Below are 18,622 nucleotides of genomic sequence, written 5' to 3'. Positions count from 1 at the left end.
CGATCGGCGCGGCTCTCGATCTTTAACGACGGTGCTCGTCGGCGCGGATGTTTATAGCCGATCGGCGCGGCTCTCGATCTTTAACGACGGTGCTCGTCGGCACGGATGTTTATAGCCGATCGACGCGGCTCTCGATCTTTAACGACGGTGCTCGTCGGCGCGGATGTTTATAGCCGATCGGCTCGGCTCTCGATCTTTAACGACGGTGCTCGTCGGCGCGGATGTTTATAGCCGATCGGCGCGGCTCTCGATCTTTAACGTGCGCGTCGGCGCGGATGTTTATAGCCGATCGGCGGCTCTCGATCTTTAACGACGGGCCGTCGGCGCGGATGTTTATAGCCGATCGGCGCGGCTCGATCTTTAACGACGGTGCTCGCGCGGATGTTTATAGCCGATCGGCACGGCTCTCGATCTTTAACGACGGGCTCGTCGGCTCGAATATTTATAGCCGATCGGCGCGCTCTTGATCTTTAACGACGGGGCTCGTCGCTCGAATATTTATAGCCGATCGGCGCGGCTCTTGATCTTCTTGAGCTCCCGGCTCGAATATTTATAGCCGATCGGGCGGCTCTTGATCTTTAACGACGGGGCTCGTCGGCACGGATGTTTATAGCCGATCGGCGCGGCTCGATCTTTAACGACGGTGCTCGTCGGCGCGATTATTTATAGCCGGGCGCGGCTCGATCTTTAACGACGGTGCTCATCGGCGCGGATGTTTATAGCCGATCGGCGTGGCTCTCGGTCTTTAACGACGGTGCTCGCCGCGGATGTTTATAGCCGATCGGCGTGGCTCTCGATCTTAACGACGGTGCTCGTCGATCTTCCGCCGGGATTTATAGACGCTCGCTCTCGATTTTAACGCCGGTGCTCGAGCGGGTTATTTATAGCCGGCGCGGCTCGATGTTTAACGACGGTGCTCGTCGATCTTCCGCTCGGAGTAGACGCCGCTCGTCTCTCGATTTTTAACGTCGGTGCTCGACGGCGCGGTTATTTATAGCCGGTCGGCGCGGCTCTCGATGTTTAACGACGGTGCTCGTCGATCTTCCACTCGGGGATTTATAGACGCCGGCTCGTCTCTCGATTTTTAACATCGGTGCTCGACGGCGCGGTTATTTATAGTCGGTCGGCGCGGCTCTGCGGTTTAACGTCTGGGCTAGACGGCCTTTAAGGCTAACTCCTTACCAGGTCGAGCGACCTTGGCCTTCCTTTCCGCAGAGAATACTCAATGTGCTTTCATCTTTCTACTTCCTGCATCGCCAGTATCTCCGACCGGACGATACGGGGCCTTCGTTCCTCGAGCGCTTGGCTCGACCAATTTACCTCCGGCCGAACGGCGCGGGGCCTTCGTTCCTCGAGCGCTCGGCTCAACCAATTTACCTCCGGCCGAACGGCGCGGGCCTTCGTTTTCGAACGCTGCTTATATTCTATACGCAGCTCGGCCGAGCGGCCTGGGGTCTTCGGGGTATCCTTCCCGACCGAACGGCTCGGGATCTTCTATTTCAAGCATCGCTCGTATCCCATACGCAGCCCGGCCAAACGGCTCGGGGTCTTCGGGGTATCCTTCCCGACCGAACGGCTCGGGATCTTCTATTTCAAGCATCGCTCGTATCCCATACGCAGCCCGGCCAAACGGCTCGGGGTCTTTGGGGCCGAGCCCGTGGCTCGGATATAAACCTCCCGGCCACACGGCTTGGGGCCTTCGTTCCTTGATGACGATGCCTTATATTTGTTCTTTTGATTTTTCATTTCTGCATCTCAAGTATTCAGTCGAAAAAAATACACAGGATGATTTACAGTGGTACACCTTTCATCCTGCCCGGTAAGGCTGGAGGTGGTTCGCGCTCCACGGCCTATCTAGCTGCCGACCGTCCCCATCCTCCAAATAATACGCGCCCGAGCGGAGCTTTTCGATGATTTTGAAGGGACCTGCCCACGGAGCTTCAAGCTTGCCGACGTCGCCGACCGGTTTGACTTTCTTTCAGACAAGGTCGCCGACCTGGAATGATCGGGGAATGACGCGCCGGTTGTAGTTTTGCTTCATCCGTTGACGGTATGCCATCAGCCGAACGGATGCCTTGGCACGCTCTTCGTCAACCAAATCCAGCTCCATATTCCTCCTCTCGGCGTTGCCTTCATCATAATACTGGACCCGGACGGACTCGACGCCGACTTCAACCGGAATGACCGCTTCACCGCCGTATACTAGATGAAAATGTGTAACGCCCGTTCCTTCCTTAGGAGTTGTTCGGATGGCCCATAAAACGCCCGACACTTCATCCGGCCAGCTTCCTCCCACGTGGTCGAGCCGAGCGCGCAGAATACGGAGAATTTCCCGGTTGGCTACTTCGGCTTGACCATTGCTTTGGGGGTAAGCCACGGACGTGAAGCGTTGCTCGATGCCGTAGCTTTTGCACCAATCTTCCAGCACTTTCCCTGTGAATTGCCGCCCGTTATCGGAAATCAATCGGCGAGGTATACCGAACCTACATATGATGTGTTGCCAGATGAATTTCTTGACCATCTGCTTGGTGATCCTGGCTAGTGGCTCGGCCTCCACCCACTTAGAGAAATAATCGACCGCCACCAGCAAAAATTTCCTCTGCCCGGTCGCCATCGGAAATGGACCCACGATATCCATTCCCCATTGATCGAACGGACATGAGACGGTTGATGCCTTCATCTCCTCTGCCGGTCGGTGGGAGAAGTTGTGATACTTCTGGCACGAAAGGCATGCAGATACTGTCCGAGCGGCATCTATTTGTAAGGTTGGCCAAAAGTATCCAGCTAGCAAAATCTTCTTGGCTAGTGATCGTCCGCCCGGATGTCCTCCGCACGATCCTTGATGTACCTCCTGGAGGATGTAAGCCGAATCTTCCGAGCTCACACATTTCAACAACGGGCGAGAGAAAGCCTTCTTGTAGAGCTGATCACCGATGAGTGTGAACCGACCGGCCCTCCTCCTGAGCAGCTGGGCTTCATCCCGATCGGCCGGTGTGGCTCCCGAGCGGAGGAACTCTAGGATGGGTGTTCTCCAGTCGCTTGGAAATGTGAGGCCTTCCATCCGGTCGACGTGCGCCACCAGCAGTACTTTTTCAATTGGTTGCTGAATGACGACCGGCGTTATAGAACTTGCTAGTTTGGCCAACTCATCAGCTGCCTGGTTCTCCGTTCGGGGAATCTTTTGAATAAGGACCTCTCGGAAAGTGGCTTTGAGTTTTTCAAAGGCTTCAGCGTAGAGCTTAAGCCGAACGCTGTTGATTTCAAAGGTACCAGAAAGTTGCTGAGCGGCCAACTGTGAATCCGAATAGAGTGTCACCCGACCGGCTCCTACATGCCGTGCTGCCTGCAGTCCGGCTATGAGGGCCTCATACTCCGCTTCATTGTTGGTGGCTTTGTAGTCCAGCCGGACAGATAAGTGCATCTTTTCTTCTTGGGGTGAGAGTAGCAGTATTCCAATCCCACTTCCGAGCCGAGTGGAAGACCCATCCACATATATCTTCCACATAGCTTCCGGCTCGGGCCTCTGCACTTCGGTCACAAAATCAGCCAAGGATTGCGCTTTTATCGCCGAGCGGGGCTGGTATTGGATGTCAAATTCACTTAGTTCTGTCGTCCACTTGATGAGCCGTCCGGACGCTTCTGGATTCAACAGCACTCTTCCTAGTGGACTGTTTGTCCAGACGATGATGGTGTGAGCCAAGAAATATGGTCGAAGGCGCCGAGCGGCTAGAACCAAAGCAAAGGCCAACTTCTCGAGCCCGGTGTAACGAGATTCAGCATCTTTTAAAATGTGGCTTAGAAAATACACCGGCTGCTCTTCGCCGCTCGCCCTCACAAGTGCTGAGCCAGATACATATAAAGTGACTCACCCCCGATCGGCTTGACAAGTACAGGCAGAGAATTTAGATATGTTTTCAATTCTTCAAATGCTCGGTCACATTCTTCATCCCACTGGAACTTAGTAGCCTTGCGCAGGATCTTGAAGAATGGTAAGTCTTGGCTGGTTTTGGAGATGAATCGACAAAGCTTATCCGACCGTCAACTGCTGCACTTCCCTTGTATTCCTTGGAGGCGGCATGTCTCTGAGCTTTCACCTTGGATTGGCTTCAATTCCCCTCTCGGTCACTATATATCCCAAGAAACGCCTCCTTTTGCTCCGATCAGGCACTTTTGAGGATTTAGCTTGACTCCATATTTGCGAAGGCGTTCGGAAGGTTTCTTCCATGTCCTTGAAGAGATCGGCCGGGCGGACTTGATAAGAATGTCATCCACATAGACTTCCAGATTCCGATCTGCCCCCTGAACACTTTGTTCATCAAGCGTTGGGTGGCCCGGCATTCTTCAATCCGAACGGCATCACCTTGTAACAATATGTGATCCGAAGCTAACCTTTCCCGATCTTTACGGGCGAGCTGATGATAGCCTTGGTATCGTCGAGCATGCAATCAATTCGCAACCCCAGAGTCCGCCATTGATCTATCCGGCAAGGGATAAAAATCTTTGGGGCATGCTTTGTTCAAGTCCCGAAAGTCAATGCAACCTCCACTTGCCGCCCGGCTTGAGACTAATACTACGTTAGCCACCATGAACTCGGGGCGCACCGTGATATGTGGCCGGCCTCCGAGTTTCTCCACTTCGCTCGGATGATGGAGTTACGCTACCAAATCTCTTTTCTCGCTTTATCGGTAGGCGTCCGGTCGGACATGCAACTCATGCTGTGTTATGCTCGGCGAAATTCCGGGCAATTCATGTGTCCATGCGAATACATCATGATTTCGTCGGAGGCATTGGATCGCCTCCTCTTTCTCCTCCAGATCAGAGGCAACAAAAGTCGTGGCCTCCGATCTGGTCGGATGAATCTGCACCTCCTCTTTTTCCTCATAAATTAAGGCGGGTGGCTTTTCAGTGATAGCATTTACCTCGATCCGAGGCGCCTTCCGAGCGGAGTTGGATTCTGCTCGGACCATCTCTATGTAACACCGCCGAGCTGCTAACTGATCTCCCCGTACCTCTCCCACCTTGTCTTCGACGGGGAACTTCATCTTCTGGTGGAAGGTTGAGATGACTGCTTGGAATTCTCCGAGCGCCGGTCGGCCCAAAATGACATTGTAGGATGAGGGAGAATCAACCACCACAAAATTTATTGTCCTGGTCCTCCTGAGCGGCTCCTCTCCCAACGAGGTAGCCAGTCGGATCTGTCCGACCGGCTGGACTTCGTTACCCGTAAACCCGTAGAGCGGGGTTGTCATGGGAAGCAGCTCGGCTCGATCAATTTGCAACTGATTGAAAGCCTTCTTGAATATGATGTTGACCGAGCTCCCTGTGTCAACAAATATGTGATGAATAGTGTAATTTGCTATTACCGCTTTAATGAGCAGGGCGTCGTCATGGGGCACTTCGACTCCTTCTAAGTCCCCGGGCCCGAAAGTGATTTCCGGCCCACTTGCCCGCTCTCGGCTGCAACCGACTGCGTGGATCTGGAGCTGCCGGACGCCTGCCTTTCTGGCTCGGTTGGAATCTCCTCCGGTCGGCCCACTAGTAATAACGTTGATCTCGCCTCTGGCAATATTGCTTCTGTTCTCCTCTTCCCGAACGGACGGTCGTGACCGTTCTCTGGACGCCCGGCGATTATCCTGTCTCGGAGATCGGTGCCGATCGGGCGTCTGTTGATGTCGCCTCTCGGGGCGGGTCCGGTCAGCTTCATGAGTCCTTTGTCTCCTGTCGGTGGGAGGTGACCGTCGTTCGGCCCTCCTAGGAACGGGATTGGCCATGAAGGGAAGACTTCGATAATCCTTCGTGTTGTGCGTATCCGTCTGGTGGAAGAAGCAGAACATAGGGGTCCACCTCTTCTTTGGCTTGGGCCGAGCGACAGCCACTTCTTGTACGTGCGACCGGGCGTGGGGAGATCGGATTGCTTCGGCTCTCGGTCCTCTAGGTGGCTGCTGAGCGGCGTGCTGTTTCCGCTCGGCATGAATAGGTGCTCGCTCGGTAGGAGTTTCCTTTTTCCGGGCGGCTTGTGCTTCTTCCACGTTTATGTATTCGTTGGCCCGATGTAGCATATGATCATAATCTCGGGGCGGCTTTCAGATGAGCGACCGGAAGAAGTCCCCATCCACAAGGCCCTGCGTGAAGGCATTCATCATCGTCTCCGATGTGGCCGTTGGGATATCCATCGCCACTTGGTTGAATCGCTGAATGTAGGCTCGAAGCGATTCTCTCGACTCTTGCTTGATGGCAAACAAGCTGACACTTGTCTTCTGATAACGCCGACTGCTAGCGAAGTGGTGGAGGAAGGCCGTTCGGAAGTCCTTGAAGCTAGTGATGGATCCGTCCGGTAACCTCCGAAACCACCGTTGAGCCGATCCCGAGAGAGTTGTAAGGAAGACGCGGCACTTTACTCCATCTGTATATTGATGGAGCGTAGCCGTGTTATCAAACTTACCCAGATGATCATCCGGGTCCGTTGTTCCGTTGTAATCTCCGATCGTCGGAGGCACGTAATGCTTGGGCAAAGGGTCTCGTAGAATAGCCTCCGAGAATTGGCGATTGATCCGCTCGGGAGATGAATCTGCTCGGGGAGCTTTCCCCTTTCTGGCGTCTCGCCTGGGCATTTCGTCGGAAGAAGATCCTCTATCTTTCCGAGCGGGTACGGTTTCAGGGGTGCGGAATAAGGCCCGATGGAACGCCACGGTGGCTTGAGGTGCTTCCGCTCGGCCACCCGACGCAGATGTTGCTTGTTGCTCCGGCCGCTCGGCTGACGCTTTTTGTTTTTGCTCCACAAGTTTGGCGGCCCTCATCTCGACCAGAGCGTCCAACTCTTCTTGTGAGAGTGCCACATTGTGTATTCTTCCAGCCTCGTCCATTGTCTCTGTTCAGATGCAGGTGCGTTCCCACAGACGGCGCCAAATTGATCCTGTCCGAACCAGGGGTCAACGAACGCTGGGGACGTGGCGCTCCCTACTAGATCCTCAGATGCTCCGGCGAACCTGCAACAAAACCGAGCCGGGAGGGGTGTCCCGGCGACGGCCCTCCGACGCTCAAGTCAGGCGAGGAAATAGCAAAGAAGTGGTTTCAGAGATCCAGACGCGCGTACCTCCGGTGAAGAAATGGAGGCCTTATATAGAACTATCGAAAGAGCACAGGCACGTCAATCGAAGCAGTCATCTGCTTTAGACCATACCCAAGTATGGGCCTGTCAGAAGAGCATATATGAGGCCATACTGCTACTGTACCCACCTCTCCCTGATGTGACGGCGAGATCTTCCATCGTGCAATCTTGTGTACGGCCTAATCATCAGACATGCCTTCTCTGATATCCCCTATCCCGAGACAAGCGCATAGGCCGCTCGGCTACCTCTGTACCCTCGCCCTTATCTTGGTCGAACGGACCACCCGCTCGGCCCTTCGATCCCAGCCGATCGGTCTCCCGCTCGGCCCTTCGATCCTCCTGCCTTGGCGTCGGAAACCCAAACCCATGGGTGGGTTATTTCTAGCTCCGCTCGGACCATTACCCGCTTGACCAGCCTTCCATCCGTCCTTAGGCTGGGACCCTTCAGAGGGTGGGCCCCCCATTCTTACCGCCGGATCATACGCCATGTGAGTGTTGTTTGAGGGGTATTGTTGATTTTACCTACAATGATATATGCACACGGGTTCGGTATGTATTGTTGGAGATATCACAGTGATTTACACCTATATTGTGAGTATGTTGGGTGTGCACTAATTAGAGGATTATGTTGATCATACCTATGTTGTGTGTGCACGTGTGTTAGGTGTATGGTTGGTAGCATCATGATGAGTCTACTTATGTGGAATGTAGAATGTTAAATGTCTATATTATGACATTAGTTGTATTATCCTGTCAACTAATTCTCCTATTAGTGGGTGACCGACCCACTAGGATGATGATATAGTGGACTATGAATTTGATTTGATTACTGGATTGTGATACCCTGGGCTAACCACAGTGATCTGTGGTAGAGAGATCTCGTGCAGTCTCTAGCTAGATAGTTAGGTGCCTTGGACACTTATGTATTGTTGGTGGTGGAGCGTTGCTCCCACACATGTTATGGATTGTCTGTGGTGGAGCGTTACTCCCACCTATTGCGGATTGCTTATAGCGGAGCATTGCTCCCATATCTATTGCAGATACATTTTCGGATTATTTGTGGTGGAGTGTTGCTCCCACATATAGAGGATTTCTTGTGGTAGAGCGTTGCTCCCACATTTGTGGTATTTCGTGTGATGGAGCGTTGCTCTCACACTAGAGGATCTTTTCCTTGGTGATTTATGTTGTTGGTGATTAGATTTCCGACTTATTATCAGAGATCTTATGGATAGGGATGTCTGTGATACGGATGTCATGTGTCTTGGTTTTTTTGCCATATAGGCTTACAGTGCCTTAGATGTTTTCAGGGACTCGATGATTCTGGTAGTTCGAGGATGTTTGGATCGGTTACCATTGTCTTTGTTGACGATGTTGTGATCTATTTCGGATCCGCGGTGAGTCACGCACACCATTTTGCATAGTTCTAGAGATGTTTCGATGGGAACATCTATATGCGAAGTTCAGTAGTGCGTTTTGGGATTGTCTTCTGTGAGATTTTGTGGGACACATAGTGACCAGTATGAGTGTACCATGGTTTCCATAGGAGATAGAGGTTGTTATCGTTGGGAGTAGACGGAGTCTATAGAAGAGGCTCGCAACTTCCTTTGGATTGACTCGATATTTTCGGAGATACGTTGAGGGTTTCTCTCGGATTGTTATGCCACTGACACATCTGACTATGAAAGACGAGAAGTTCACGTGGTCCAAGGATTACGAGACCAACTTCCGGAAGTTGAAGCGGAGATTGGTGTCGGCTCCGATTTTTGGTTTTACCTTTTGGAGAGGACGGATTTCCTCTACACTGATGTATTTATTCAAGGTTGGGCGCTGTTTTTGATGTCGCACGAGTGAATATTCTCCTATGCTTCTCGTCGGTTGAAGGAGCATGAGAAGAACTACCCTGTACATGATCTGGAGCTAGTCGCTATTATTTTTGCCATGAAAATTTGGCGACATTGTTTATATGGCGATACATTTGAGATTTTCACTGACCATAAGAGACTCAAATATCTGTTTACTTAGAAGGAACTTAATCTCCGACAGAGGAGATGGATGGAGTTCCTGAACGATTATGATTGTACCATTAGCTATCACCCGAGGAGAGCTAATGTGGTTGCCGATGTACTTAGCCGGAAGTCTAGAAGGACTTTGGCTTGCTACCGAGTTGTGGTTACAGATTTGATTCAGGAATTCTCCGAATTAGGCCTTAAGGAGCTGGGACGGACAGAGCAGGGTATTTTGGTTACCATGGTTGCTCAATTCTCGATCAGGATGAGGATTTAGGAGGCCCAGGTTGGAGATCAGTATTTACGGTCCATTTGCAGCCAGATAGTTTCCGGGTAGCAGACCGAGTTCACACGAGACGAGGAGGGTGTTATACACTTCCGAGACAGATTATGCGTACTTCAATCTCATCCGGTCTTATAGGAGTTACTTTCGGAGGCTCATCGCTCATGATTTGCTGTCCATCCAGGCAGTACCCGTGTATACCAAGATTTGAGGTGTTCCTATTGGTGAAACGACATGAAGGAAGACATCGCGGATTTTGTAGCTAGATGTCTTGTCTGTCAGCAAGTGAAGGCCGAGCATCAGAGATCTGTCGGCTTACTTCAGCAGATTTCTATTCCTGAGTGGAAATGAGAACATATTACTATGGACTTTGTGGTGAGTTTGCCGAGGACATGACGAGACCATGACGCGATTTGGGTAATCGTTGATCAATTAACCAAATCCGCGCACTTTTTAGCTATTCGGAGGACAGATTTCCTGGATCGATTGGTAGATCTGTTTTGCCGGGAGATCATCAGATCACGTGGTGTCCCGTTGACTATTATTTCGGGTAGAGACCCCTGGTTCACGTCTCGTTTTTGACAGAGTCTACCGCAGGTCTTGGGCACGCAACTCTGTTTCAGTACAACTTCCATCCGCAGACAGATGGATATTAGAGCGGACCATTTAGACTCTAGAGAACTTGTTGAGGTCTTGTGTATTGGATTTTAGGGGCAGTTGGGAGGACCATTTGCCCTTGGTAGAATTCGCCTACAACAACGGTTTGCAATTGGTTATCCAGATGGCACCGTTTGAAGCGTTGTATGGTAGACCTTGTCGGACACCCACCCTCTGGTATGAGGTTGGGGAGGCCCAGTTGTTGGAACCTCGTAGAGCTCAGCGTGAGGCAGAGTTGGTCCATGCTATTAGACGGAGAGTGTCAGAGGCACAGGACTGCCGAAAGAGTTATGCTGACCGGAGTCGGAGACTCTTAGAGTTCTCTATTTGCGACCATGTATTTCTGCGAGTTTCACCCACGAAAGGGGTGAAGAGATTTGGCTTCAGAGGTAAGCTAGCTCCACGATACATTGGACCTTTCTAGATCTCGGAAAGGATTGGAGCGGTAGTTTACGGGTTGGCACCACCACCGTCCCTGGCAGGAGTTCACGATGTATCCCACGTATCTATGCTGAGGAGATACGTACCTGACCCGACACATGTGCTGACAGATATCTTAGTTTCTATTCAGCCTGACGTCACCTATGAGGAGGTTCCGGTACAGATTCTAGACCGGAAAGAGCATTAGTTACGGAACAAGATTATCCGACTGGTTAAAGTCGGATGACAGTATCATTTGGACGAGAAGGTTATTTAGGAGCTCGAGGATACTATGCGAGCACAATACCCCATCTTTTCACTTGAGGTGTGTGATATTATTTACCGTTCAGCATTTATACTCTTTACTTGTTGTTAGTATTTGCTGATGGTAGATAACGAAATTTGAGGACCAAATTTTTATTAGTGGGGGAGAATGTAAAATACTGAAAACATGCCAATATTAATGAGGGAATTTTTTTGGAATTTTTGGAAATTTTTCGGGAATTTTTCGGAGCTCGTACGGACGAGTTCACGGGGATAAAAACGGGACCCAGAAAAGCCTGTTTAGGCTACCCTGTTTTAATAAGGAAAAGATTTATTTTCTTTTCCTTTTTCTTTTCTTTTTCCTTTCTTTTTCTTTTTTTTTTTTCTCTTATTCTTTTCCCCGAGCCCTCACCCGCACCTCTCTTCTCCCTCACTCCCGAACCCGACGCCAAAAGCCCTAACCGCCGGTGCCGGCGGTTTCTTCCTCTGCGCCGATACCAGCCGCCTCCCTTCTCTTCTCATCATTCCTTGCGACGCACCCTTCTGCCCGACATCGCCGTCGTCGTGCCCTAGCACCGCCGCCGACCCATCTCCTCACTTCTTCTCTGTCTCGGTGCCCTAGCCGTCGACGACACACGGAGCCAGCGCCGCACCCCCTGTGCCTTAGCCATTTCCGGCAGAATGGCTTTCCCTCTTCCTCCCGAGCCGCACACAGGCGCCTCTGCCCAAGCCACCTCGCGCCGCCACCACAGCCGACAGCCGCCCGCCACTGAGCCCTGCCGAAGCCGCTGCCTCACTGGACCAGAGCAGCGCTGTCGCCTCTGCCCTAGCACTCCTGTTTTCACCACAGCCGACGCTGCCACTTGTTGCCGCTCCTCAGCCCTAGTGCCGACCCATATTTTCTCTGCCCTAGCCGAATATTGAAGGTAAGGGCCATACCTAGCTGTGGAATTAGGGCTGTGGCTAGATCGTAGTTCATGTTCTTCTTTGCTGCTAATCTAGGTCACGGATTGGTGAGGTTTTATATATTGTGGGGTGTTTTTGATTTCGGCAGTAACCCCATCCTGCAGCAGTAAGGTAAGTGCTTGGTTTATGGAGTGAGTTGGCACACTTTTGATACATACTCTAGGTATGAATTGATACATAACTAATTTGGTTATAGGGTGATTTAGGTATGTTATGTTATTATACATGATAAATTGTAGTCATGTTTCGAATTTGATATTTGTTAGGTATGATAATTTTTGTTGTAGATAAATTATATTCGATAGTTGAGATTGTTCTTGGGTTATAATAATTGGAGTTCAGATGACCATTTTGGATTGATTCAATTTAAATTTCCTTAATTGGAAAGGGAATAGGTATATTTATTCGGTCCTGATATTCAGTTTACCTAAATGATACTTGTTAGAGTAGCTAAATTGAATATGTGTATGCAGGACCCTGATTACGGGACGATTGTTTCTGACGTGAGGATTGTTTGGTACGGACTACAGATAAAGGCAGGTACCTCTTGACTTATCTTTTATGATATCGTCATTTGGATATGCATAGTACTTTATAGCTGCAAGCAATGAACATGTTTGTCTTTGGTATGTCACTGTTTGATATCCATAGCATGTTAGGTTTGTCGCTTGTTATGTATCCATGCTTATATCTCGTGATTTGTTACCATGAGTATCTTATTGCCATGAGTACTTTATTACCATGAGTACCTTAGTTCCTAGAGTAAGTGACATACCATGCTCTACTGAGGTTAGGACTAGGTTCTGGATTTTATTTCTGGCAGGTGTATCTAGATTATCTGATACCTAGGTTTTTATACCATACTTGGCTTGTGTACCTCTATTTGTATATCATATATGATTCGTGTACCTAGACTCTGATTCTTTGATCTATGTATATTGTTGGTACATATATTATGGAAGGAGGATATGTTTAGGATCTAGGTTGTTATACCATAGAGGATCTGTATACCCTAGATTCGTGGATTTGACTCACTGATACTGTGGTACCCATATTATACATATATGGATATGGTTATGCTGATCAGTTTATGACTATGCTTAGTGTCATGCATCATGATTGCATGCCTTGCGATTGTCGGCTCCATTATAGTTGAGCACATCGCCAGTATATCGCACACACCACCACTCATGGATTAGTAGTATATCGACGGTGTGTGGCGGTTCTCATTGGCTGGTCCGAGGACTCGCGTGGTAGCCGCAGATAGTTCCGCTCTGCTTGGCTCCGGCATTTAGTGTAGCAGTAGTAGCCGCAGACGGTGGACTCTTGGCTCCGCTGGTCGTGACTCGGTGGTGGCAGAGATACCTCCCGCCATCGTTGTAACGGAGATGAGAGCATTGAGCTTCCCATTTATGATTTGGGGTCACAGACCGGAGTACTCCAACAAACATCCCGTCCACTCGGCCACTCATCGGGAGTAGTGACGACAGAGTGCATGGTTGTCACAACCCTACCCACTCGGCCTCACCATTTGTGTGAGATGATTGACTGGGGGGTGACCAGACGCATCATTAGCATCATATGCATTGATGCATTTATATTCTTATGATTGTGTTTCCTGCATTGTTGTATTTTGGTTGGATGCATACTTTGACCGCATACGTGATTATTGACACTTTCGACGACCCTTTGTCCGGATAGGAGTTCCCGTGAGTACTTCCTCGCCACCTTTCGCCATGTATTCCTATATATGATTAGAAGTCGATTCCATGTTTGTCATTAGATATATCTTACTACTCATGTCCATTGGTATTCACTGAGTTGTTGAACTCACCCGCTGATACTCTCTTTTCGTGCACCGTTGGTTTGGTGTCGCTTGAATATCCTCGTCTGGTCCCCACGCCACATCAGAAGACTTATCGGTTTCACGTATGTTTTGTTTGTTTATGTATCAGTTTGTTTAGCTCTGTACTCCGGTTTTGTTTTTGGAGTGTTGATGTTGTTATGTGGTATTCTGTATTTGTTGTTGGTTGTGTAAGCCTAACCGGCTAGCAGTTTTTGTGCTTTGGTTTGTATTGGGTTTCTGTCATTTTCGTTGTGTTGGTTTTATTCCAGCCGTGTGGGCTGATGATATATATATAACTGCGTGGTTGTGTGTATATTCCAGCCGCCTGTGGCTGATGTATATTATGCCTGTAGAAATGCTTCAGATTGTCACCCGTACAGGGGAGGTGCTGCCGAAATTTCTTCGGACAAGGACTCCTCTGGGGCGTGACACCAATAGCTGGTATACTTGCCAACATTGAGGATTCAGTATAGAGATTGGGGAGGAAATAAGTAGACACTAAGTGAGGGATAAGTGAGGGAGATTGTCTGGAAAGCACCTGAAAGGGAGAAAGGGGAGGAGATGAGGAAGAAGACGATTGAATGGAGGGAGAAGGCATGACGAGCTAGGGTAAAAATTGAACTTCATTTAAAAGGTAAATTAATAAACATGTATAACTTAAGTTGAATCAAATAATATCAAAATTATATTTTATTTTTTATAATTTTAATTATATGGTTATTCGATAATCACATAATTAAAATCATGCAGATAATTAACTCTCATGCAGGATAATTTGAACAAAATAAATCTTAAGCACACGTTTGGTTCAAGTTATTATATATAACATTGGTTATGTGATTACCACATAACCAAGGTTATGAGGAATAAAATATAACATTAATCTTGTTTGGTTTAATTAGGTAATGATATAATCTAACTTGATATTTACTATATTACTCTTTATTTAATTATATGATTAATTTTGTAGAATAAATTAAATTAAATTTAAGAAGAAGACTAAGATTAAATTAAATTAATTTAAGCGAAGGAACATATAATTAGTTTAAGCGAAGGATCATATAATTAATTTAAGCGAAGGATAATATATGATTAATCCAAGCGAAGGATCTGGAATCATCAAGAAGAAGAGGCAGCGGCTGGAGGAATCAAGGTCGTCGGGAAATTATTCCGACTTCACATGCCGCACCTCGATGGCGGCCACCACGAGAAGGAGGTGGAGGAGGGGAAGCCGCCCAGAAAGGGGTGGATCGCGTTGAGGGTGGGACCCGAAGGGGAGGAACATCGACGGTTCGTGGTGCCAGTGGCATGCCTCTCCCACCCGCTCTTCGCCAAGCTTCTTGATGAGGCTGCCGCCAAGTACGGGTATGAACAGACGGGCCTATCGTCATCCCCTGCGCCGTCGGCCACTTCTGCCACGTTGTCCACGAGCTGCAACGTTGGCCACTTCTGATGCCAGATCTAGACCTTCGGCGGCTGTTCAGGGGAAAAATAGCCGCGGCCACTCGATGCCAGATCTGGACCCTCGCACCGCGCGTACCCGTGGACGAGATGGTTGAATGCGGAGACGGTAAGGGCGCCGACCTTGAGGAAAGCCGCATGTGATTCGAAGGGTAATTTTAGAAAAAATTATTGATAATCTCGGAATCGTAAAAAACCTAAGATTTGCAAGGTTTTGTGATTCCTAGTTCTATTCCCTAATTGTTGATATGACAGGAATGTTGCATTACTAGGAATCATCAATTGCTTAAACCAAACAAGATTATCGTTGATAACCAATTAAGATTAATTAAGATTATCAACGATAACCCTGAATCAAACACGCCCTAAGAGCCAATCGAATACCTAAGAGCCAACCGAATACCGAAACTATACAGGAGGGAGCAGGATGACGTGGGCTCTTTTGGTTGTTTTAAATCAGAGCAAAGAGGAACTAGTCTATCAACAAAGTTTGATTTATTAAGTATTTACAAAAAGGGGCTTTTATATCACAAAAACCATACCCCCGTCGTGGTAATTCATGTACACACAGAGGACACGTCTGTTCGTGAGCCAATCAACTAGGCCAACGTGGAGCACGCAGAAGTCAGTGGGTCAAACAGCGCAGGCAAAAGGAACCTCCTCCCGTGGGCCCCGTGGGCGTTGTAGCTGGCCTCAGTGACGGTGTCCAGTAGGAGTTCCCCTGGGTAACCCGGGTACGCCCCCTTGCCGAAGACTCCGGGACACGCCGTCGCGGCCTCCAGCGGCGCCGCCCTCGACCCCTGGAAGAACCCGTCGCCGAACGGGTTGGTGGCAACGCCGGCCAGCATGCTCGCTAGGTTGATCACCGCGCCGTCCGCCCCAACGTCGCCGTTCGGTGGAACCAGCGGCGGAACCTGCGGGCCGTACATCGGCTGGTGGAACGGCCACGCGCACTGCCCGGGACATTGAGTCCCCGAGTCGCCGACCCAGACGTAGGCGGACCGGCCACCACGGCGGCCGCGGGAGAGCGCGGAAGTCCGCCCGTGGGATCCGCACCGACTCATGCAGAACCGCTCCACGGCCACGTCGGACGCCGTGAGCACGACGCCCAAAGATCCCCTGCTCCGCGAAGAGGCGCGGGCCGCCAACTCGGCGAGGTCGGCGTCGGTGAGAAAGCGGCCGAGGGAGTATTCAGCGTCGAGGAGCTGCTTCCCGAGGAGCAGCCGCGGGAGCGGCGCCTTAGACGTGGCGTAGTACTTGGCTAGCGTCCCCCACCAGGAAGCGACTGAGGGCTCGAGCGAGTCCTTTGTGCCAGAAAGGGACTGGACGAAGTCCGATATGACACTGCGCTGCGGGGCGGTGAACTCACCGTAGAAGATGAGGTGGACGGAGACGTTCCCGGTGAGCAGAGCTCCCTTATGGTAGGCCATCTTGAGCGGTTGCTCCTCTACCAAGGCCGCGAGGGATCTGCCGCCGAGGCAGCATTCGACCACCAAAGCAGCCAAGAAAAGACGAAAAAGCAGCGTACAAGCCATGGAGGATAAGAAGGGAAGAAGCTGTGAGTACCTCTGTTAACGTTTGGGGGGTTTTATACGCGCCAAAAGAATATTAATAGAGACCACAGTTGGGGCTAATCTCGCCATAAGAGCTATTGAATATTGATATCGACAAATTACAGGGAAGAAAGAAATGTAAAAGTGCAAAAGTAAAAGTAGAGCCTTATCTCTTTGTCAGCAGAGAGCAGAGCAGGTCGACAGAGAGCAGAGTAGGTTGCACGGAATAGAGAGAAGCGAGAAGGGTTTTGGGTGGCGGGTCTCTGTCACGGTGAGCTCGTGAGCAGAATCTAGCTACAGCTGCATGCAGGGCATGCCTTGTGACACACGTGACATCTGGATCCAGTATTGGTGACAAACTAGCATCAGCATAAGCGTTAATTGTTTTCTTTGACAATGGGTTAGAGTGTTGATTAATGGTTAAGTGGCATGGTAATTAGTGAAGCTCGCCAGATACAATGCACTGGACCTGCAATGGATATGCATGCATGGCTGCCCATGACCGTTCCCGTGGTTCCATTAAGGGGCAATTGATTATACGGAAGGCCGCGCTATAGTGTTGTTTAATGCCCTGTTCATCGAACTTAACTGCTGGACTCGCCTCGCCCACGCACTCAAATAATGTCTTTGTTTGTATTATATTAGTCAATGACGACGAGTACGAACAAATTTGTGGACTCGCGGGCTAATTATTGGAGCAATCTAAAGCGGATGTATGATAGAAATTAATTTAGACTAACTATAAGGGAGAGATTTATTTGTAGCTTAGACTTTAGACTAAGACTTGTGGTTTAGTGATTCGTTTGTTTATGAAGACAACCGTGATAAATAGACTGCGGAATTTATCTAACCTATGATGAATGGCTAGATCCCTCATTTTCACTTGTTTAAAATTTTTATTTTTAGATTTGTTGGATTAATTGTTGAATTTTATAATATAATTTATTTACTATCTTCATATTAATTTTACCGCTAAACATAGTTTATAAATTTTATTCATGAATATAATACTTCACAATTTCGATAAACATTAACCAACTAGATATAAATATATTTAAATTTATTTATTTAGTTTAATGAGTTATTTTGATATGGTTGAGTGATACGGGTTATAGTAAGTAGATCTAAAAAATAATGTAGTGGTCAAAGTCAAGATAAGGTGATGGTCAAAGTCAGAATAAGGGAGCGCTTCCCATATGACTCTATCGATCACCCCACTTTAAAATTCTAGGGTCATGCCTAAGTGGTTGCAAAGTAAGACGTTCGAATAGGGTCAGTCGGCTATATATAAAGTCGGTCCCATATAAGGACTCTAGTATTTTACTCTGTAAGTTAGGAAATAATATATCTGATTAGTCAAACAACCGACCGAGTGCAAGGGAGCTAGGCTAGGTGAAAATCTGACCGAGCCCTAAGCGCTTAGGCCTTCTGAAAATCCCTTAAGGCTCTCTGTATATGTCCGACCAGGGAAAGACTGGGGGGACTTTAGGACACTTGGCCTCATAAAGCTCTTAATATAAGACCGGTCAAGCATAAGTATCTATGTGTACGACCGGTCGGGCAAAAATCGGACGGGCTTAAGGCACTTATCCTTATAAATTCTATATATATGCTCAGTCGTTCTAAGGTTGACAGATTTTAAGTTACCTAATGTCACATTGTTCCTGAAATAAAACTCTAACATACATGATTTCTTGAATGAATCTTGGCATACTGCGGGTACTATATTAGTCCCTGAATAGATCTTTGTAGTATTTAACATATAACAGAACAAATTGATACAATGTCAAGTAATATGGTCGCCCTTGTGGACCGGCCGAGATACATTTAGCCGATAAATAAAAGACAATATCTTAACAGCCTGTCATAATTGTCGGAGAATATTCCTTTGGAACCTATTTCGGAAGTTATCTTGTTTCCTATTGGTGATTCATTTATAACAACATCCTCCTTTAGCGACTTCTTACAACGACATCCTCCTCCAACTACTTCTTACAACGACATCAACGACATCCTTCTCCAACGACTTCATAGTTATAAATGACAAAAGAGGTGCAT

General features: G+C 48.8%; 1 protein-coding gene across 1 annotated transcript; it reads right to left on the bottom strand.

Moving 5' to 3' along the window:
- Positions 1–15,484: 15,484 nt before the first annotated feature.
- Positions 15,485–16,579, bottom strand: LOC121981654 (protein PHOSPHATE-INDUCED 1 homolog). The gene has a single exon (XM_042534272.1). It carries the CDS (start codon positions 16,544–16,546, stop codon positions 15,611–15,613), a length of 936 nt encoding a protein of 311 aa, XP_042390206.1. The 5' UTR covers positions 16,547–16,579; the 3' UTR covers positions 15,485–15,610.
- Positions 16,580–18,622: the final 2,043 nt, after the last annotated feature.

This window comes from Zingiber officinale, chromosome 5A, assembly GCF_018446385.1.
Source record: "Zingiber officinale cultivar Zhangliang chromosome 5A, Zo_v1.1, whole genome shotgun sequence".
NCBI classification, from domain to species: domain Eukaryota; kingdom Viridiplantae; phylum Streptophyta; class Magnoliopsida; order Zingiberales; family Zingiberaceae; genus Zingiber; species Zingiber officinale.
This window is presented reverse-complemented; position numbering and strand designations above follow the sequence as displayed.